The 24,241-nt window shown below is 42.0% G+C and overlaps 1 protein-coding gene across 6 annotated transcripts in view; it reads left to right on the plus strand.

Moving 5' to 3' along the window:
* The window catches only part of robo2 (roundabout, axon guidance receptor, homolog 2 (Drosophila)), a 372,150-nt gene that overhangs the window by 155,612 nt on the left and 192,297 nt on the right, over positions 1-24,241 (plus strand). For all 6 annotated transcript variants that reach the window (XM_086035298.1, XM_086035303.1, XM_086035302.1 and 3 more), the window contains exon 2: positions 9,965-10,291. In XM_086035298.1, the coding sequence (XP_085891424.1) occupies positions 9,965-10,291 (327 nt within the window). The remainder of the gene's footprint in view (positions 1-9,964; positions 10,292-24,241) is intronic.

The raw sequence follows: 24,241 nt of genomic DNA on the forward strand, positions 1-24,241 counted from the left end.
TGATTAATTAATTAGGCGGTGTGTAGCCTATAAGCCTAGATAGACCAATCCGATGTCCGGAAGCGTCGGGACGTGGATTGCGCCGACTGATTTAGCGAATATCGTCAGACCCCGTCAGGAAGCGTCTGGTGGCCGTTTCAGCATGTTGAATCTGTGTCGTGAGTCGTGACATTTGGCCTCTTTGATTAGCTGTTAACTAGCGAATCAGGGCAATAACAGGAGGTGACAAATGTGGATACGCAGTGAGCACGCCTTTGCTGCCTTAACCTAGTACAAGTACAAGAGAGAGGTTTGACAATGTAAGTATTTCACAATACTGTGTCAAGAGCGTGAGGGTTTGCTTCGCGTGTTGGTTCCTCGTGAGCAAAAAATATAGCGGAATGCTTTGTTTATATTTTTATATTCCGCCCCCTGCCAATAGCTTTCCGGTTGGCTTTTTCTAAGCACGAGGAATAGTGACTACCGCTGCAGATCGTATGGAGGGGTATTATATCTCACACATGCGCAGAGGGAACTTAATGGTCAGCGTCGCTGTCTGTCGTTGCGGTGTATTTTTCCAGCGTGACATGCCGACAGTCGGCCCAATGCCACATTGGGTACGTAATCCTTTGTCACAGTTTGCCCATGTCGGATTGGTCTATCTAGGCCTTAAGACAAGGCTTCAAGTGTCTGGCTCAAGTACTTCTTCATAAATAGCGTCTTGGTGAGTAAGCATGCCCGAGTTGATTTAATGCATCTCCTGGCTCCTGGTCAGACTCTCAATTGGAATAAAGCCTTAATGGTGCCCTTGAACATTTGAACTTTGAGGTAGTTCCACTGCAACAGCGTAATTTGCTAACACCCATCTGGGTAGCGGCTTGTTTAAATACAATTGCTGTTTGTAGATGCAGTAGCCCCTTTCACACTGGCCCTCAGACAGTTTTATGGGCTTTTACCCAACTCACTTTCCTATGCATAAGGTCATCAAGACTCACACCCTTTGCGTTGCAAGCAATTATTGCTAATGTTACCATGCTAGGGGTGGGCGATATGGGCAACAAAAAAAAAAATCTCGATATTTTCCCCCAAAACTCGATAACGATAATTTGACGATATACTTAAATAAATATTTTAAATCTGCACTGGCTTCACAGACCAATTGTGGATAGACAGCGTTTGTGAACAACATCTCTTTTAAATTGCTAAATACAGCTACTGCAAAATATAATGATATTCTATGACAATATTTAACAATAAATAACAAAAAAATATGTATAGACTTACATTGATTTGGGGGAATATTTATGTAATTTAAATGTCTCTGCTGGTATTCTATAATGACGTGACATTTTGAGCTGCAGCAAGTACTTGTGTACCACTGCCAACTATTAAAGCAATAAGAATGAGAAAAGGGTGTTAACTACAGCAATCAGAATGAGAAAAAATGTATTTGATATGTGACGTGTGACGAAGTGTCACTCGGCGAGAGAAAAAAAAGACGTTGTCATAACAACGCCCATTCTCAAACATTGGCCAACGTATTCAGAATAAAGTTGAATAACAAAACTGCAATTTACCGAAAAGTGCATTTTCCCACTATTTCATCGCTGTGACATGTATACTTGTGACTTTATTCATGTTTGGGTGTATGCTGGTGTCACACTAATAAGCCGCCGTAGTTTGTGCAACATGTCTCTGGAATACAGTTCGGGTATATATAGTTAATATAGTTATATTATAGTATGTTATGAATACAGTTATGAATGATGCGGACTAAAAGCGTGTAAACTGAATGCGAACCGATCATCCAGGATGTCACGTTTGACTTGCTCGCTAAAGTATTGAGTGCGTGTGTGTGCGTGAGTGCGTTTATATTTGTTATTATATTATATTTCATACTTACTGGTTAACAAACTGTACCCCTGTGTCTTCTGTTGTCTTCTTGTTATCTATTGGCTTGCTGTGTGTTCCACACAGCTATTGCTTGTCTTTTAGGAAAACAAAACAAAACATAACTTGTCAGAGGTTTAGCTTAGAGCGCCATGGGGACAAGGAGTAATGACTTAGAGGAGCATTGGTAGGCCAGTCTTTAGCCTCGATAGCTAGCCTGCCACAACTCCTTCGGAGCAAGTTAGCTTAGCACCTAACATTCTCCCAGTAGTTACTAAGCAATGTGGAAAGTAGGGAGGTTGGGTTCGATTTGTATGCACTGTTTTTTTTTTTTTAAAACGAGCCCGGAGATGGTTCAAGTGAGCTATCGTCAATAACTTTCTGCCAATTGGAAGTACCCTGGCTCATTGTTTACAAACATGGAAAGTTTGATGTTTCCTCTGTTAACCACTAGCATGAGCCTTAGTTCTCATGCATTTTAATCACAAGGCTGCCCTTTAAACAAATAGTACCTCATTTTGTTTCCTGCTTCTCCTGTTTGGAGGTCGGCTGCCGATTCCGTCATGCGAGAAGCAAATGATCATTGGAAAGGCAAGTGTTCCTCACTGACACGCGGTGGTACAGCGTCACGCCGCACCTCCCTTTATCTCAGTAGCACGAATGCTTGTCACTGACGCAAGCTTTTTTTCTTAAATTAATAAACCGCAAACATGTTTCTATTCTCCTCCATTCAGAATACTCGGCAGTGTAGGTGAGGCGATTACAATGCTTGAGAGAGAAGTGACAATCAATTGATGCCATTCATCTCCTCTCATACTGGGAACACTTTCAAGTAGCCACACGCTCTAATGTTGGGAGTTTTTTGTGGTGTGTGATTTCTCTAACCCAGCTGTGTTAGCATGCACGGCACAAGTACAATGACATGGGAATGTAAACACTCCCCTGTTGTTCCACGCAATTGCATAAATTCACACAGTGTCAAGCGGTCCAAAGTGTACATATTGGAATTCAAAACCACATGCTTTCCAAAATCCTTTGCAGGAAAAGTTGAATCAGCCTCATACAATTTAGGTTACGTCTCGATGGTCTTAAATGTCTCTGTTTCCAGCAAACGGTTTGGTTCAGTTGTTATTAGAGGTGTAATGGCACGACAGAAGTCATGGTTTAGTATGCACTTTGGTTTTAAGGTTACTGTTCAGTTCACATTGGGTGAAGTAGGAACAGATCATTTCAAATGAAACATAAACAACTACAAGCTGCTAGCAATAAATTAAGTAAATCAAATAACCTCAAACAAACAAAACATTTATGTATGCAGAAAATACTTAATCCTGCCTACAACATCTTAACGTTTTTTGGGTTTTAGGAGATTGCAATGTCTTTTTGGAAAATGATGCACATCATTGCAATAGTAAAAATTTGAACAGTCTGAATTGCGATGCTATAAAAACGGCAATGGTGTTTGCAGTGGTGGCACCCAAATTCAGGTCCAGAAATATCACTGTTTGGCCTTAGTCGCAGGTACCTCTACTCAACCGGCAGGTAAATTATGTCTTGTGTAGAAGCACTATAGGCTAAAGCCAAACTGTGGCATGGCTTTTACTTTCTGGATGTGGATTTGTCACTTCTTGGCATTTGTTATTGCTTTAGGCTCCATCTGAATATCCCTTAAAGCGGAAGTCAAGCCAAACATACTTTTTTAAAGAATATGTTCTATGCAGACCCACTAATTGAAGCACAGTATTCTGATTAATATTGTGTTTGTGGAATATAAGTTAAGCAACAAAATCCACCCATTTTTAGCCATCTCCGGGGGCGGCCATTTTGTCACTTCTGTCAACAAATTACATCACAGTTGCTCAGGGTTCAGGTAACGACCAATCATGGCTCAGCTTCAGAAAACAGGTGAGAATTTTAATTGCAAGAAGTGATTAATTTGAGTTACTCATTGATATTGTAGTATCACACAGTCTACATGCAGTTTTCAACATCTTGCCAATGGAAATGAAAGCTTGATCAGGATTTACCGAACCTTACAATGGTGAAACAAATGGTGTAGCGCTTTGTCCAAAGCTATTTTCACGCCATTGTCTTTTGCTACCTCTTGATTACGTTTCTGCTGAACAACCCTTGCTTCAGTCGGACCAAATTGCTTGAAAAAGCAAATCACATCAGGCTCCCAACTGAGAATGATGAATGAAACTAAAACAACCTGCAGCCTGCTAAAATGCAAGAATTAGATCTTCTCTTTTCCATATGCATCTACCTATTGAGGAAAAAGAGTGCAAACAAAGCACCTCGCCAAGTCAATATGACTTGGCTAGAAATACACCACCTGAGTGCAACTCTATCTGATCGTTGTTGGGAGGCAAGCAGGATGCGACGAGCATATCTTCTAGAGTTACCCCTATGTTTGCTTGCAGTTTATAGATCTATAGAGGACAAAGGCAGAGCGATGACACAAACAAATCACATCAAGAGAGCCTAAAGCATAGGCGTCTGGATAGACGTTATTCTCATTATGAATAAAGCTGTCAATATTCCTACACCACGCTTCTAAAGGACCTACGGGAAGGTGATTTCTAAACGCACTATAGGAATATACAGTAGTACAGTTCATACGCCTCTGACAAGCTGGGAAGATGAATCTCAGGTTGGCGACCCGTTGCGTTCAAGCGTCATGGCGGACTGCTTCGGAGTCACGCATGGTCAGGAACGTCATTCGTTCGCCTTTGCTGCTTCCTTCCGCAGTGACATGACGGATATGAGTCTGGTAAAGGAGGGCTGGGGGGCGAGGCGGTGGCATGTAGAAGTGCATCAGTTAATCTCTCTGACCATCAATGAAATATTCAGATTCTTGACGGGTTGTGCCTGCAATTTCAGCATCCACGTCCTTTTTTTATGTCAGATATATTTTTTTTATTCCGACTGTAGATTTTGGAGGTGCGGTGTCAGTTTGCGGTTTCTATTGGGTCTCTGTGATCACAGTCTGTCTGTTGGCGGAGCCCTTCTTTCATTTGTATGCCCTGTCGGAGACCAGCGCTCGTCTATTGATTTTTTTTTTTTTTTTTTTTTTTTTTTCTTGGTCGGGCCACTCAAATTTCTCCTGGGAGCTAATGAAAATAATTAGAAAAAGATCATCAAAGGTTCAGCGCCTTCTGTTGCACAAATTAATAAATATGTAACGGGAATAATGGGAAAGACCACGTCGTGTGTGTGTGGTCACCGTAACGTGGTCAAGATGCTGTTTTTTTTCCCAGTAGTAGCCTTTAAACGATGCTAAACCTTGAACACCACAAGTGTGTTTGACGTGTGTTGTTTCGTTGTATTTCTTGGGGAAATTACAGCAGGCTCCAGTGAGGCTGACAGAATTAATCTAAAAGAAAAAAAGGCAGGCTTCTGGTTCAGTAATCCCTCTCTGATTTCATTAGCTATCTGCTCGTCTGTGGGCTCCTGTTTAGCTCCAGTGGTGGCTGACTGGCTGTGAAACTATTGCGAGTTTTATTGCAAACAGAGGGGTTGTAGCTTTGCGGTGAGTGGGGTCGGGGGGGACTCCGTGCTTTGATTAGAGCGTGTGTGCCTTGAGACCCGGTGAAGTGCACTCGCCTCAAACTCAGAGAGCACTTGATTACACCGCAGCGATGATTACATTAAAAAGAGCAATGGAAAGACTGTTTAATGTAATGAGAGCAGGACAGTGGGATGTCACAATTGACAAGACGGGGCACACATTTTGGGGAAAAATGTTTACCTGTGTAGGCGATTTTGCATGAAAAATATTCTAAACAGGTGTCGGTTGTCCCAATCAAAAGACTGTCAATCACATGCTGTATATATCCTATCCATATCCATATCCATATCCTAACAATCAAGAATTAGGGCACATTTTTCATTCCATTTATCCAGTCATTTTGAAATAAACCTGTTTTGAGGGGGCAGTCCTGTCTCAAAGAGATGAGCCACTGCTCACCCCACCCTCCCTACAGAGCCCGCTTCTTGTTCTCAAGCAGTCCAGTCCCTGAAGAAAAAAGCAAGCCTCATAAAGACATAAATGTGAAAGTCTGGTTTGTATTTTCACTCAGCACAGGCAGCACTTCATGACTAAGCCACCGACTTGTACTTGAATGTCTCAGAGCCATGCATGTGGCACATGCAAGTACATCTCCGGACCCCACCAGGTCATCACCTTCGTTGAACATTTGAGTGTGTCCCGCTTATTAGAATCTTACACTAATCTGTGTTGAGACTGCAGCTCTGCTTACCTGTTGACCAATGCTCCATGTCATCGCTTGAAAATTCAAACCAGCTTAGCTTCAAAGTCGTGGGCAGAGAAATTCAGCGTAGTGACCAATCCAGTTACCTCGGATTTATTATGTTTATTACGTGATCGTCACGATTTATTACGTTTCATTGTGCGACAGACGCTGTCGCTACTCCCCCCCCCATCCACCACCAACCCCACCCCAGGTTGTCGATGAATATTCCCGGGCCGAGTTTTGGTCGCAGTACGTCCCTGGCCATTAGGGTTGAATTATGCTCCGTGGCAGCAGCAAGCTCTGTTCTCCTAAGCCGTGTCTGAAGGCCCATTTTGCAAGATACCAGGCCTGATCACCAATCAATGGCAGGGAAATGGTAGGAATTAGCACAAATTAAGCAGACGGGAGTGCAGACTACCTTCTGTTCATGGGTCAATATGCCACCATCTTGATGCTGGATCCTTCTTTTGAAGAGAGACACTGGAGTTTGAATGCGCATCCAAGCAGCCACCACAATGTTGCCGCTCCCACAGACCTGACGGACTGAAACGATTGGGGAGAGTGCAGCTTGTCAAGGCTCCCCCCAGGGAGATTTAAGTGGATGGGCTAGCGCTACATGTGCATACCAAGCCAAACAAAGCGCTGGCCTTTCCCACCTTTCCCCCCACTCCACTCCATTCTGAGATTAGCCCTGACGTAGGCACAATGGTCTACGTGCTCCACTGCGTCCTATTACGCGAGCGTGCGGCCTCCCTCAGGGAAGGGCACGCTCATCAACTGGGCTCCATGACATGCACAGAGGCAACTATTAATTTCAAGACAAAGAATCTTAGCCCTCCTTTTAGGCTAGTTTCTCATGGGCCAATCTGACCCATTGCATTTTCTCCTGTTTTCATTTTTTTCTTCAAACTGTAAAATGGGTCAGTTATATTTTAAGACAAAACGGGTTATCTTAGATTATTTTTCTTTCTTTCTGTTCCCGGGTCAAAGTGTCCCACTGACTGAATAGCTTTGTCTTTTTTAGATATATTCATATTGTTTGTGAATGTCAATAACTCCTACAAATGAAATCCTTGAGTGTTTTTTTTAACATATTTTGTGCTCCTCAACACTTATGTTATTGTTCCTCAGAAAAGAGCAACAATGTTCTTGGGTCAATTTTATCTAGTTAATGATCCAAAAGTTTCCCTCCTGTGTCTCTTATTTTTTTTTAGTCTTAAACACAACATGAAGGTTATTTGTTGAACACATACAGCACAAATTTTGAGACAACGCGCTTGGTTAGCCGTCCTACTATATCTTTTTCTATTTAGTAACTAAAATGGTCAATGTGACCAGCTGCCTGGTTAAAGCGGAAGTCAACCCAAACTATGCAAGCCCACTAGTTGAAACATGGCATTCTGATTAATTTTGCATTTGTGGAATATAAATTAAGCAACAAAATGCACTTGTTTTTAGCGATCTCTGGGGGCGGCCATTTTTGTCGTCTGTTGACTGAAAATGACATCACAACTGCTCACAACGACCAATCACGGCTGACCTGTTTTCTGACTCTGAGCCATGATTGGTCGTTGTGAGCAGTTGTGATGTCATTTTCAGTCAACAGACGACAAAATGGCCGCCCCCAGAGATGGCTAAAAATGAGTGGATTTTGCTGCTTAACTCATATTTTATATTAATCATATTGCCTTGTTTCAACTAGTGGGCTTGCATAGAACATATTCCAGAAAAAAAAATGTTTGCGTTGACTTCAGCTTTAACCAACAAAAAATGCGCAGCTACAACTAGAATCACTGATTTCTTCCATAGAAATATATTTTTGATGAATTTTAGGTAATTATAATAATAAAATCAGTGAGCTTCATGCACTATTGTATATGTCTTCATCCTCCTGTCACGTTTGTTTCTGTGGAGCAACACTAATGTTACTTGCTCAAGTTTGTTCTGGTGTGCGTTGTAATCTCAAGGTGTCATAAATGAAAACATCCCACCAAATATTGTTTATATCTTATTATAAATGTCACCATTTCATTGAAAATATGTCAAACTAACCGTTTTCATTGGACATTTCTAACTCTTTTTTATTTCTTAAACATTAAAATGGGTCTATTTGACCCCGACCATAACAGTTAGGTTAACTGTTTTTAATTTTGACATGAGCCATGTTTATGAATATATATTTACCCAGTAGGCTGATTAATTTAATGGCAATTGGAGATATTATCCGCATTTTGTTTGTTAAATTTCTATGAAATAAGATGGAATAAAAATTCATGTATTATCTGCAAACAAATGTAAGTTTATGACCACCCCAGGTAAATTTACATGGTTTAATAAACATATTGACACTTGGGGGTCCTTGTGTCAAATATCCATGTAAAATAGAAAATAATTGAACATGTATAGATTATCATGTTTGACTTTAACACAGTTTGACCTGCAACATAACAGGACGTTTCAAATTTAGCTGCCAACATGGGTCAGTTTGACCCACAACATAACAGTAGTATTAACATTTTGGCTGCCTACTGAATCCAACATTTCCCAAGTTGAAAACGCTCCGTTTCTCTTTTATGACCTCCACCATTTGATGGCGGACCCCCGTCTCTCTAATTGTTCAACGGCTCCCCTAGCTTCCGCCGTTAAAATATGTTACGGCGTCACAGGAAGTGGACGCACGCAAGCGCCCGCACACACAGACATGCACACACGCACACACAGCATTCAAGACTCAGCGAGTATTATCTTAGCTGCCAGACTCCCAGCACTCGCCCACTGCCATCCCTAATAAAAATGGGGGGAGGGCAAGGTTCGCCACCCCCAGGGGGAGATTAGCGTTTGACACGAGCCGAGACCCCCAGCATAAATATTCACGTCACACCTATCTTGACAATGGGGAACTCAACAGTTTTGGACTTGTTTGCACTTCCTGGTGAAATATATCATTTCTTTTGGATACCGAGTAGTGATCATGTGGACACTTTTTATGCCTCCGTTCACTGGTCACCCTTGGGTCCAATTATCCACAAGCTTGCGCTTGTAGCGTAGCGAAGAGCAGATGGTTGCTTTTTGTCCAGGTTCAAATGCTGATTAAAGAATCTGCTGTGTTTCTCTTTTTTTCTCTTTTTTTTTTAATGCATTGTCTAACCCAAGGCAAAGTGTTTCTTAGTGAGTTGTGGTTATAGTCATTTGCCCAACAAAAGACATGTATTTATGGAAGGCTAGCACCGGAAAAGTATTGTCACTTTTTCAACATTTGAGTCACTCGGAACACTTGAATTCATTCATTTTGAAAAAGTACACTCTGAAGTAAAGTAAATATTTGTTTTTTTCTACTGCCATTTATATAAAACATCCAAATATACAAATACCTATTTTGCAAGCGTGTTTGTTTTTTCAAACCCAGTACGAGCAAGTGATGGCGCAGGCTTTTATGCTATTGAAACAAAATGTTCTCGTAGCGTTACAAACTGACTAACAACAGATGCCAGTCAGTCATTCAATCAGAATCCAAACTGCAATTAACTTTGCCTTTCTACCTCTTGTTAATGCCTTGTCACCTTCCACAAAAGTTGAACAATTTTGACAAAGTAAGAAGTAGACATCTGTGTTCAAATGTAGGGAGTAAATCTAAAAATTTGTGAGAAAAGTTAATGCTCCAGTAAAGTACAGATACCTGAAAAATCAACTCTAGCACAGTGACAAAGTATTAGTAATTAATTACTTCCCACCACTGGTTATTTCCAACATTTTGTACCTTCTGCTTTGACGTAAACCAGCCGTCAATTCTCAAGTGTTTCCTGTATGTTAAATGCCATTTCCCCCCCATTTTCCTCCAGGATCCCGTCTGCGCCAGGAGGACTCGCCGCCCCGGATCGCGGAGCACCCTTCTGACCTGATCGTGTCCAAGGGCGAGCCGGCCACCCTCAACTGTAAGGCGGAGGGCCGGCCCACGCCTACCGTGGAGTGGTACAAGGATGGCGAGCGGGTGGAGACGGACAAGGACGACCCACGCTCGCACCGCATGCTGCTACCCAGTGGCTCGCTCTTCTTCCTGCGCATCGTGCACGGGCGGCGGAGCAAGCCCGACGAGGGGGCCTACGTGTGTGTGGCCCGCAACTACCTGGGCGAGGCCGTCAGCCGCAACGCCTCCTTGGAAGTAGCATGTGAGTCCATACTCGGTTTTCTTTCACACCCCGCTTCCCTTGGTTTATTTCGGCTCGTAAAACGGAAGCCATTTGGTTGAATGATTGCTCTCAGAGAGACGAGATTTACATGTTTTACCGCCATTTATACACAATGAGAGGAGGAAGGAAAATAAATGATTACTTGGAGGGCAATTTACTCCAGTTGGAACTGAGATTGCTTCTCATTTCAGGTAAAAAAATAAAAAGACTAGTGTTCGGACTGTGTAGTATATACTGTATGCTCAGCACATCATTCCCCCTTTGTTTCTTTGGTGAAAAAATGTTTATGGGCCAATTTGATCCACTGCTGTTTACTGATACATACTAAAATCTCCCAGTTTGGTTTTGAGCACGATAGGAAGGAATAAGGAATAGGTTGTTTAATTCCAGTAAATTTATCATCCAATAGAACAGTGAAATTTGACTTGGATTTCTTAAAACAATGAAACATAACGAAACTTTGTAATCTAACTAAACTTACGCATAACATCTCAATAATAGCCAGTTAGAATTTTTTTAATAACATAGGTGAAATGCTCCTTCACAAAACTGCCTGGTAATAAATATCTTGGCACGCAAAGAGCAAACATAGTTTTCTTATTTGACCTTTAGATATTTCATCTTGATTAGATTTTAGTTTAGGTGGTGTAAAAGCGCTCTGGAATCCTTTATGATGATTTTTCCGCCAAACGCGTCGGCGTGCATTTTATTGAGTCTTGGGTCTGCTCGAGGTTTCTTCACGAGGGAGTTTTCCCTCGCCTCAATTGTCTCCTGCTGTCTCATGTGGGGTTCAGTTAGTCTTTTAATAAGTGAGAAGTGTGGGCTTAGATCTGCTCCGTGTGTAAAGTGCCCTGAGACAACTTCTGTTGTCAGTCACTTCTATATAAATTGAATAGAATAGAATTAATTGATTTGGAATTTTATGGGCCATCCAGAAACTCATCAAGTTTGGCAAGTGTGTGTATCCGGGTGAAAATATATGTGTTTAAGGGGTCCTGAATACGACCCCCCTAAAACCCACGCAATAGGACCCACTGGAAAATTGGCACGCTAATTCCAGTTTCATAGACTGACACGGAATTGGGTGGACATTTCTATCATAAGTGAATAGGAAAACGACCTGTGTTGTTTGCTTTTGTTTTTTTAGGGTTATCTTGAGCACATCCAGTTACATATTTTGAAAAAAATTAGCCCCTGACACCAATTCTACCGTGGCATATTTGAGTTTTTTGGTGCACATGTCTATCCTAACAAAAAAATTCTCAAGCACCAAAATCATGAAATTGATTAGATTTTGGTTTGAGGCCACCATTTTTGACGGAACCCAGAGGCATTGACGTGATGGTTTAAACACGGGCAGTCTTTTGTTGGCAGGTCTCAGAACCTGGACATAAATCCACCGTGGGGGATCAAAGTTGTAATGGATATTTTTTTTTACCCAGGTTGTGTCTGTAGCAAGTGAGCAAAAAATGTGATCCTTAGATCAAATCTCCTTTGAAGAAGAGCTTCAGGTGGGCTTCCAATGGGGCTCAGGGACCCCAGGCTTTGCGGGACCTTGGATTGGAAACATAATTCCACTGCAATGTTTTTTTTTTTTTTTTATGGTTCGGCTGTGGTTTAATTTTCCGTATTTGTCTGTGAGCCATTGTAACGACACAACGGTTCTTTGTGCTCCTATAAGCACCTCCGCTGCCCCAAGTCAATCTTCTACTTCCCTTTAAGTGTAGTTCCAGTTATTGCTGCCTTGTGATCTGCAGGAAATTGGCTTATGTGTTGGGAGAATATAGTGGGGGGTGATGCCCACCTTTTGATCTAGTCCCCCTGCTTTCCCGTGGGCCTTATAAGAAGCTCCCCTCACCCCCAGGTGCGACACTGTGCGACAGCAGCTTGATCTATTGATCGCTGTAAGAGGCGCTCTCCGGGTCTAAATGAAAATTCATAAAAAATAGATGGACTGAGTGGATTATTTGGGGTTTTACCGCCATGTCGTATTTCTCAGCTTTACTCCACACACCCTATTTTGTGTAAACTGCAGAAGGGGGCTGAAGAGAAGCCATAGACTGAGTTTTGAGTAGGGAAGACACAGCTAATAATGAGCTGTAAACAAGCAATGTCCATACTCATGACCTTGTCCAATCAGTGCAAGATCACAGAAAGTGCAACATTTTTATTTTGGTTGGTTCATATATAACAGACAATTGTGATTTTAGGTCGTTTAATTACCTGACATGTTTCGGCGTGTACTTCCGCCTTCATCAGAGAGAGAGAGAGAGTCCTAAAATCACGATTGTCTGTTATATATGACCCAACCAAAATAAATATAACAAGGAAGACAAAATGAACTTAATACAACTAGTGCAACATCTTATTCCGTGTTGACTTCAATAGCATCATTCATATTATGTTTATAAAATTCAATAGACTGTTGCTTCAACATGAGTGATATTATGATTAGGGTTAGGAGAAACAAAGACAATGATGTAGAAAAGCAAGGAGGGCTTTCACCTACTCAAAACGCACCGTTTTGGTTCAACCTGGTGAAAAGATACTTTTGGAAGTGATTTTTTTTTTTTTGCCTCTAGAGCTAGTTTTATTTATAAGTATTAAATTTGGCTGGCATCTCTATCCTGAGTAGACCCACAAAAAAGTCTCCAGAATCCATGCTTAAAAAACTACAGAAAGTCAACAATTTTGTTTTGGAGCAGCAATTTTGTTCATTTCCATGGGTTCTTCAAATAGAAACTTGTCCAATCATTTTGTCCGGTTGCTACCAAATTTTGACCCATGCAAACTAGGCATATGTGTGAACCAGAATAACGAAGCATTAGAGCTTTTGTCATTGCATGTTGATCTTACTTGACAGTGAATTTTGATGACTCGCCATGAAACACAAAAGTCTTGGAACTAAGCTCCACATGGTCAGACATTGTTTCAGTTATGAACATGAAATTTGGTGGCCAAGACTATCATGAGTAGTTCCCCCCAAAAAGACACAGTAAGTCATCAGTTGTGGTTTGTAGAGGCCATTTTCTGGTCTTTGACAAACTTGTCCTGGAGACTTTGCGTGACTGCTACCAAATGTAAAGCTTGTATACTTGACAGATAATTGATGCTAAATGACAAACAATTTGAGTTTTTATCATTATGTTTGGGCAGAGTATAGAACCAAAGTTTGATGACTCGGCATCAAACATGAAAAATGATTGATCACGATTTCTTCTTGTAATATACCATCAACAATAATCATGTAGCCTCCAAAATTCATAATGAGACATTTGGTCGGCTCATTTTCATGGATTCGGATTTTCTTCGTTTTCTCTTACAGGCAAGGTCTTCAGGAGGGCTTTGTTGGGGGGCTGATGGGAGGCTTAATCTCTCTGCCTTTGGCTTACCACGGTGATTAGCATTATCAGGCCCTGACATCCCTCTAGTGATTGTAAAGCTCAAGCTAATGGCACAAGAAAAAGCAACGTTTAAATCCGTATCTGTGTTAAAATGATTTTGTGCCCATGATCAGTCCGTCCCAGCCACCCCGCCCCCGATCTACTACCTCTCCTCCCCACACCACCCGTTCACGAGTGGCTGAGCATGGAACCCCGTGAGATAATTGAATTGCAGCTCTGAAACAGATTGAAGTCAGTGTCCGCGTAGAGGAGTCTTGCGGCTGAACGCCGGACATCATCCTAGGCGTCCTGTTGGAAAAAAAGAGGAAATGTGGAGCAAAGATGGATGGGGGAAGGGTGAGGGAGGGAGTGGCGACGCCTCCAAAAGACACCTCTGTATTATTAATGGAAACAATATTGGAGGAGTGTACTATGTACATGTTTTCTTGAAATGTTGGGTGTTGTTGGTGCAATGCTAACAAATGCATTGAGTGGGCGATGGACTAGCGTGGCTAAGCAGATCATCACTGCGGTTGTTTATTAATTGGGATATGTCAAACAATCATTTTCATGACATTTTGTAGAGAGGTGTCATGATTCAAGTATCATTTCAACCTCAGTGCTTGCTGAAATATTATAAAAATCAATACTTTAGGCAAAATATGTGAATACTTTGATGAACAGTATTTTTTAGAATTTGAACAATATTTTAGGTAAAAATAATTCTATTTTAAAACAAAATGTAAATAAAGTTGGTGATTCGAGCGCTGATTTGCTAGCTAACAGCCAATCAGAGTGACCAAATGTCACGCCTGGTGACGGCGATTCAACATACTTAAACGCCCCCAAGACGCTTACAGACGGGTTACGATATTACGACAAACAGACGGCGCATTCAGATGCCACGACGCTTCACGACCTCCGACGTCGGTTTGGTCTATCAGGGCCTTAACATGCTTCTTAAAGGGCTGCAATTAGGTGACAAAACGGATGAAACTCCCAATCCTCGAGTGGTTTCCTCCACATTTGTAAAATCGTCCCTCAAGTTACCAGTAAATGATGCACAAATCGTAATTTACGTAGGAGGAGGAGGATACAGTACATACCCATGAATGTGAATCGATGCATATTAGGAGGTTTTTGCTCTTGACCAATCTGCATATGGAGTGGGATGATGCTGGTTTGAGAAACTTTAGTTTACCTTTCTCTACTAAAAATAACATTTTCAGTGAGACACTTTTATGCCAAATAATCAAGCTTCACTGACATGTGGCTCCCACATGCAATGGCAAAAACTACAAGCCTTTGCCAACCAGTATTGCATTTCTGCCGAATATACATAGTTCAAATTTGGTACGTTGTCATTGGAAGTCACCTAGAAATGGCCAAAAGGACCCAAAATTAGCAACTTTGAACCAAAAAGGCAGATTTCATGTATCTTTTGGGGTATGGCTTCTTAAGACTATTTTGTGGGTCTACTAATGATAGACATGCCAACCAAATTTAATGTTGCTATTTTATACTAGATTCCAAATAATGGACAATGGACAAATAATCTCAATGAGCAGCTTTGTCATCTCCAGTCCTCCAAAAGCGCTTGGGAGTCAGCATGGCACGATAGATCTGTCGCTTATGAGAAAGGATGTGCCCCCCTTTTCTCTTTTTCCGAATGAACTGGGTCAATGAGCAGCTTCATAAATCATTGTGTCAGGAACGCTAGCTGCGGCACTGCTGAATAAATTGCTGGCACGGCATATATAGCTACTGTATGTGTGCGCGTGTGTGTGTGTACATATACACAAGTGTGATATTGCACACCTGCGGCTAGAGAGTCGCCTGAAAAATGTTAATTGGCTCGGTGTCTTCAGGTAGCAGCCTGCACCCAATTTAGCGCAGACAAGCAGAAAGGGCGAACGGTTGCACTTTTAATTGTTTGAAAGCGACTTCAGCCTTCTGACATGCACACGGGTACATTAAAGATAAATGAGGCTCAAGTTGGAGACCTTCAAACTCTTCTGTAGTATTGCGCAGGCCTTAATGTACAGTATACAGAAGTTTATTTACATGCATCAGTGCGATCTGATATATATTTAATTGTCAAAAACTATGATTTCACAATGCCAATTCAATTTTCTAATTAAAAAAGAAAATAAAAAAAAATGTCAGCAGAATAGATTTCATCCTATTTTATACATAGCCTACAGAAGAGGCAACTTAAATGAGGTGCACAGTATTTTATTAGCGCTGCTGGGGCAGCACCGAGGACTACACACTTCCTTACCAGATGTATGACAAAAATTTCATTTTAAACTTGGACAAAATACGAGCATATGACTGCTTTTTACCAACCAATGTACAGTATATCACATTATCTTAATATATCTCATGCTCAATGTGTCCATAAAGAGGGCCAACCTTCAACAACAAAGGGTTTGAGTCGCAATGTGCACCCATGCATAAAAATGCCATTCAAGGATGACACAAAAACTGCTGAACAGCAAACCAACATGAAGTGTAAGGACTCATTTTGTGCACTGTTCCACATAAATCAACTCACTCAAAATGTTTTAGTATTATTCAGGTTCTATGTTTGTCCTGCATGTCATTCCAAATCCGGAAAAAAATATGAGGCCTACTCATGTTGTATTATAGGGCAGTATAAGACCCAATGTAAGGGCAACCAAAACATGTCTGCCATCTAGTGGTGACTGGTAATATTACAACTTAAACTGTACAGTAGACTCCCATAATTTGTGGTGAATGGAGACTCTGCAGGCCCCACGAATAGCGAAAATCCATGTCCAATTCACGGCCACTGAAATGCATTGGATTTTTTTTGTAAATCCTTCAAACGCCGCTGACTAACCTACAATAAGCATTTTACACTAAAAATGTGTGGTGTTTGCCCCCCTAAAACAAACAAACAACAACAACAAAAATAATATGGAACTATTGGAAAAAGAAATCTGCGAATAGGTAAATCCATGAATATGTGGGGAAAACACGTCTCTAATCCCCCCCAAAAAAGAAAATTATAATTTTTTAAAAATGAATCATGGGAACACACAGTGTTGTTGCACCAGTTACCTGTCCGTGGCCTAAAGTATACTGTTTATATTTTTTTTAGATTTTTAAATGGGTCAGTTCGACCTACAACGTAACACGAGTGTTAAACGGTCAATATTATGGGAAAGTGACTTTTTTTAATTGCGCTTTTCCGCATATTTGGGACTCTGGAGTGCCATCAGTTGTGAAATTAGACAAAATAATTTTGTGGGTTGCCCATGACAAGAAATGTCTTTAATCAAGCTGTTGACATGTTGGCACTACTAAATAGGCTTGGGCGAAGGTCTGCCATTCACTCTTTTGCCAGTGTTGTTTCAAAGCTAAGCCGAGCTGCAGTGTTGTGGTATGCGCCCTAACTAAAAAAACAACAACATGAGCGTTACAATTGTGTCCACGTACCAAAATAACCGACAAAAAGTGCCATAAATGAGCTGCTCAGATGTCACAAACATTTTTATGAAGACACGGGGGAACTGTTTAGATTTTGGAGGGAGAAGGCTAAATATGCAAATGAAACAGATGCTTTTCTAAATGCTCCCTTGAATGGGATTGGTTGACTTTTTTCCACAAAGGCTCCTCTGATATTACCTAATGTGCCGGTTCTCCAGTTAAGCGGCGAGGTTGGTTGCATTCGGCAAAGTAATTAGCGAGGAAATGTAGCGGGGGAGAGAGTGAGGGAAGTGGTAAACATACGAGGAGGAAGAGGAAGGGGAGGCGCAGCTAATAAAGGGAGGGAGCGGCCCAGGAGGGGCAGAGCAGGTGGGGAGCCAGGTTGAAGCCTTTCATGAGAACTCATCTGGGCTCATTATGACTTTTCAGAAATGAGATGGTGGCTGTGGCAAGCGCACACAACCAACACACAAACAACCAAGACGGGGGGGGAAATAGCAACCCGGCACGCTCATTTAATCCCCACATGGAAGTCCTCGAGTCATAATGAAGGCTAATGAAGACCCAAGCAACAATGCAATCATTACCGCACATTAATGATGCATGCTACAGTTAGGATATAAAATCAGAACATTTAGTTGGTTCTCACTTGTATTTAAATGTGCCCTGACCAGCCACAACATTAGGAACACCTGCACAATCTGGTGGGATCCAATACAAGAGCTCATGCTCAAGATGGTCTGAAAATGCCATCTTTTAGCTTTGTCTTGTTTTTCCATGTCGAACAAGAAAGTTGAAAGCAGAGATGTCAGCGTCATTCTGAAAGTAGGGGCCTCCCCAATCAATCTCTCGCTCAAAACATTTGGTCGAACTCACCCGCCATGCTCCACCCACATGGTGCGTTGAAAAGGGAAATGCATCACAATTTAGCATTATCCATCTGTCCGGTATTCATAATTCAAAGATGGTAGTAATCAGACAAAATCTCGAGCACAAATTTGTATTGGAAAGATTCCGAACAATAAATGGCCAAAACAACCTACAAATGTCTGCTTCAAACCAAAATGACAGACATCCTGCGTATTTCAGAGCATGTTTTGTTTTTTTCTGACATCTTTGCGGGTCTACTCATAATAGACATTCCTACCAAACTTTGTGTTGCTAAGTGAAACTGAGTTTAGGGTATGTTTTTTTTTTTTTTTTGTCTAGGTTTGAGTGGCGGTATTGAGCCAATCTGATCTTGTGGAATTGCTATGCTTTCAGGGTTTTTGGTTAGCCATGAAACTGAGGGCAATTTGGCATCTCCCTTTTGTTTAGTACACTTGGTTCAAATTGTGTAGCAATCGGACAGTCTTTGTATAATACGTTAATCTGTGAAGTACCCCTGGAAATGGCAAAAATAACTCTACAATCCAAAAGGCTAGACTTCCTGTTTATTTTCAGGCATGTGTTATTGCGACTTTTTTTGTGGCTCTACTCACAGTGTGCTCAATGCTGCAATGATTCTGAAAGCACAGAGCCAAACTGATCTTCTAGATTTGATTAATTAGACTTAAGTGTTTTATAGTAAACCATCAAATGAAATGACAGAAACTAAAATCCATCACAATGTGGGGTTGTCTAATATCCCTGGTGCAAATTTAGTAGCAGTAGGACAAAATCACTCGGACAAGTTTGCCTTTGAAGAACCCTGAAAAAGGTCAATGGGATGCCTGGATGACTCGCCAACTTCCTGTCTTTTCAAACATAGCTACTTGAGACTTTTTTTTGTCGATCTAACTTCTCTTCAAAGGATTCCAGCAGGCACAACAAAGCCAAACTGGTCCTGGACAATTTTGTTTTTGAAGGGCACTGTAAATGGCCAAAATTACCCAAAATGTCTGCTTCAAACAAAAATGGCAGACTTATGACTTTTTTATGGGTCTACCCATGATAGACACGCCTACCAAATTCCATGTTACTACAGTAAGTAAGACTGGTTTTGGGGGCTGAATTAAAAAAATAAACGAACAAATAAACCCAACCAGAAAAGGCGAGAATGTTGTCCCCAGATTGTGAGATGTTTCCTGCCCAGACAGCGACAGCGACCAGCGAGAGGGAAACATCTTTCTCCTCGAGTGAGGACACATTCCCGATTAGACGTGTCAGCTCTGTGTCCGTGCAGCTCGACTGAAGAGGAGGTGTTGTTATCTGTTGTGATTCACACACTCACACTTGAAGTTCCAAAGCTAGTAAGCTCTCAGTTCAGCGAGCATCAAATGATCAAGTCTCTGGCCATTTTGCTTTTACGTTGGCTATTTTTGCCTTTTTTTTTTTTTTTTTTTACCATTGGTGGCAAAAGGTAGTACAAATACTTGAGTAAAAAAAGACCTAACGTTCTGACTTTTCACAACTTGTCCATCCATCCATTCCCTTAAAATATAAAGAAAAAAAAAGATTGACTTGCCGTCGCTCAAGGATGACCTTTCCCTCGCTTGGCTTTATTCTCCCGCCATTATGTCACGTTGGAGTTTATAAAGCAGATTAAACATGGACGCTGTGCGGCCCCGTCACAGGAAGACGACGAAGAAGAAGTGAGCTGTCAGCCGAGGAACGCTGAGCAGGCCTTCTCACGCCCATTAACGCCCAGCAAAGATGAAGCAGCCATCAGCATCGTGCTTTTTGTTCCATTATACGGTCTCCTCTCACACTCTCCCGCTTTCACTCTTTTATAGTCACACCGTTATTGATGGCCTCTCCACTGCCGACAATGTGGCTCTATTGCTTTTGTCTGCCTCGCTTTTGGCATCACCTCACTGTTGCGTCCTCTCCTCCCCTTGCCACTTTGCGGCAAAATAAACATTTGCATTAAAATCAGATCAGAATTACGTACAAGTGCGTACCAGCATTGATACACAGCACACGCCGTGTATTGCAGTATTAAGTGGCCTCTTAAGTTGACTTGACCTCAAATGACCTGCTTTAAAATTTAACACTGTATAAAGACATTTTAGAAAATGCAAAAGGGTTACGCTGATTTTTCTTATTCCGGTCCACGCTCAGAACTTCTGGTGGAAATGTACAAAGTATGTATGATATCTGAGTGGTTCTGAACAAAACTCCCCAAAATTCAGTCAACCAAAAAAAAGCACCTAACACCAATTTCACCGACTGGCATGGAATTGGGTGAACATGTCTATCATAAGAGAAAAGAAAAATGTCTCAAGGACCTACGCCTGAAATTGGACGAGAAGTCAACCATTTTGATTTGAAGCAGCCATTTCAGGTGAATTCCAGGGTGAGTCCTCACTTAGACAAACTCATGCTGGAGAATTTGCATCAAGAGAGCCCTGATTGAAAGCAGGTTTTCCACACAGATTTTTTCCCCTGCACTTTTTAAAGTGTGCGGAACATAGCAATCAATTTTGTCAACTTCCTCAATTGTGAGTATGACAAGAAGTGCCATAGAAACTCTACACTTTGTACTTCTACGAGCTCCTATTAGGGAATTTGTCCATATAAGCCCCAATCAGAAGCAAGTATCCTAGCCAATTTTTTTCCCCATCAAACGAGCGTGTAGAATGGCATCAAAGTCTGATCATCATTTCGAGAATTCACCATGAAAAGACGGTGCCAGGGCCCATTCGTCACAGCTTAATGTATAATAATAAATGCCATATAGTTACATGGTATATTAAATACATTGACTCAGCAGTGACACAGTGGCACAGAAATGTCTAGTCAATACATTGATTTCCAATATTCACAATTTTTGAATGAAAAAAGTGAGGGGTTCTAGTAGTCTAAATGCTGACTGAAGAGTTTGTGATGGTGTTGTGGCGTGTTCTTTTCAGTTTATCTTTCTTTGTTTATTTGTGTTTTTTGTGGAGTGGTTAAACATACAGTGGGTCGCAAAAAACAAGTGTAACAGAGGTTTAACTGAACATGCTCCTGCCTGCCGGTGAGCAGACAGCGCTCTAAATTATTGATGCATATCTGCAGGCCCATTATTGATTAACTCCAAAGCACAGACTAGCTTGCAGGCTTCTGCTTTAATGGCTGGATTCCGCTTTGATTTCACGTTTAATATTGATCGAATTATTGTGATTTATTCGAGCCTCCATTATTTGATGCAGCTTACTTTTTGTGATGACTGGACACGGCCTATGTACAGTATCAGCTATCAAGCTGTTGTGGTACAGCGGGTCTTTTTTGCTGACCAAAGGGCCAAAGAACAAGTGAGTCATAATAACATGAATGAACAGCTTCAACCTTCAGTCGAATCTCTGTAGATCTCTTAGGTGACTTGGATCCTGTGACCCCTAAAGAACCCTTTGCCCTCCCCTATCCACCCTAAGACCATAATTCATCAACCCAGTCAACGCAAACTCTGCCCCAGGCACCTACAAGACCCTTTGAGCCTGCCTGAAAATTATAATCCATCACAAGAAGCACAGAGAAGGAGGCTGACTGCATTGAGGGCTGAAGTTCAGGTGCCGGACAATTTGGCTTTGAAGCGGATATCGCTGGAATTGATCCACCCTGTGGTGTATGTGTGCCGAGTGGTGTGTCTTTCTGCACCGGTGTCCCTGGTTCAAATGGTCATTATGTCCTTGGTCACACATCTTTGCAACAGTATAACGTTGCATAATTGATCTTGCCTGAAGGTCTTCGCCAGCTACGTTTATTTCTGCTTATTTGGATGGAAAAGATACCTGAAATGTACATACGTGCATTGAGAAATCGGTGAGGTAAAATGGTTTTCTGGCAGCTATTACTATTATTAGGACAGCTCCCCTATGAAAGTAGGCCCCTGGGAGCGCAAGAGACTGCATTTCAGCCTCATTACATAGACTTTGTGGGCTGGGATGGACGGAGGAATAAATGGATGGATAGATGAATGACAAGAAGGATGAAGGTATGGAATTGTGCAAAGGTGGTGGCTGTGATCAATAATTATTGAAACAGGGATTGGATTGCGGCGGCACGGTGGTCGACTGGTTAGCACGTCCGCCTCACAGTTCAGAGGTCGTGGGTTCGATCCCGGCTCCGGCCTCCCTGTGTGGAGTTTGCATGTTCTCCCCGTGCCTGCGTGGGTTTTCTCCGGGCACTCCGGTTTCCTCCCACATTCCAAAAACATGCATGGTAAGTTGATTGGATACTCTAAATTGCCCCTAGGTGTGATTGTGAGTGCGGATGTTTGTCTCTGTGTGCCCTGCGATTGGCTGGCAACCTATTCAGGGTGTCCCCCGCCTACTGCCCAAAGACAGCTGGGATAGGCTCCAGCACGCCCCGCGACCCTTGTGAGGAGAAGCGGTACAGATAATGGATGGATGGATGGATTGGATTGCCAATTTCCTGGCTTTGTCTAACTAGGTTTCAGTTGGCTTATTAATAAACTTCTTCCCCTACAAACCATTCAGAGTTATTGCATCTCCGGATATGTTATGACTTAGTGATTTCTTTACTACACAGCCTGAGATTGCGCTGGGCTTGGATTACACTTGCTGTAAAGGGACACTTATCGCCCTGGACAGCTGCAGGCCAGGATTTGAAACCTGATCCCTCCTGTCTCTTCTCCCTCCATCACTCTCTCGCTCCCTCCCTCTTTTGCTTCCTCTCCCACCACTTGAAAGTGATACTCGCAGCATTTGATCGCGTTCAAAAAGCTGTGGTTCCTTTTGCTTTTTATAGCCTGACCATTGCATTATTATTACTGGGAAGTCAGGCGTCCAGTTGAGGGTCACCTTGCATGTCGAAAAGTAAGTGGCATTCTGAGTGCCACCTAGGCCTGTTAGACTGCAACACCGAGGGGAAGTAAGGGATACAGGGGCTTGGTGTCATTTGTTGTGATCCCAAGACCACACAGAGTTCACTTCAGCTTGCCAGTCTACCAAGGGGAAGGTAAACCCTGATGTGACTTGAACCAGAAACCTGAAAAATGTGGAAAGCACCCCATTTCTGTTGTCACAAGGCAGTAACCATTCATTCCAGCAGTGTATTCGGTCCATGCTGTATTACTGCAATTGGTAGCCCAACAGAGTGCAAAGTGTTATGGTGGGGTGTTGGCTCCCAAACATATTGTGCTAAAGCTGCAAATGTTTACACAAGGTGATGATTCTGTTTTACATGTAGCTGTTGGCGTGTGTTTAACCTTTTTGGTTAGCCTTGGCATTTTTGAAAAACCACTGTGTTCAAGGGATTTGTTAATAGTGTTCACAAATATTGACAATGGAAACACATCCGATTGAAACTAGAAAGAGTAGAAAGGGAGCATGTGGTCATTGGGTTTTGACGGAAAAACCTTTGTGCCGTTTTATGCTGCATAACCGTAATTTGACTAAAAGTGAATAAGCAGCTCCTGTTTTACCGGAAGGAAAATATTGACAAAATTAATAATTAATTTAGTTGACTAAAATTGCTCTTTATTTTCGTTGACTAAAATTGGACTAAAACTAAAATACAATCAGATGACAAATTTATGACAAAATGTTTTATTAATTTTTGTCAAAAGACTATAACTAAAGCTAAATTAAAAATATATTGTCAAAATTAACACTGTGCATCCGTAACACTAAAGCCGGCAGTTATATACCCAAGCCTCAGGCAGAACTTGGCAAAGCGGGGCATTGTTGTATCCGTCGTGTTGTGGCTTCACACCTTGAGATAACTCAGTGCAAGGAGACACCGGATGCCTCGGGAGAGTCTGAGATGTTAAGCTTCACACCCTGTTTGCAACTTCCCGCTACATGCTCTGTTTGCGACCCTGCTACGTCAAAAGCCTTCGAATTGGAGGGTCGACCTCAACACCATTATCACTCATCTGTACCTTACATATAGGCCCATGTGAGATTAGCTTTTGATCTCATTGAGGATGCCCCAGGCTACCTCAGTCACTTGTAATGCAGAGTGGCCTGTACGGGCAGATGACATCACATGTAGAATAGGAACGAGAGCTGCGGTATGCGCGACCACCTGCGAAGCAGCTGCGAACGTAGGTTAGCTGCAAGCCAGGCTGACAAACGGCCGTCCAAAAACGGCGGACAGGATGCTGACGCGATTTGCCTCATTGCCAGATAGGAGACTGCACATTGGCCGGCTGTACTGGAGA

Source organism: Filicampus tigris, chromosome 7 (assembly GCF_054856515.1).
Source record: "Filicampus tigris isolate MCC_2025a chromosome 7, RoL_Ftig_1.0, whole genome shotgun sequence".
In the NCBI taxonomy this organism is placed as follows: Eukaryota; Metazoa; Chordata; class Actinopteri; order Syngnathiformes; family Syngnathidae; genus Filicampus; species Filicampus tigris.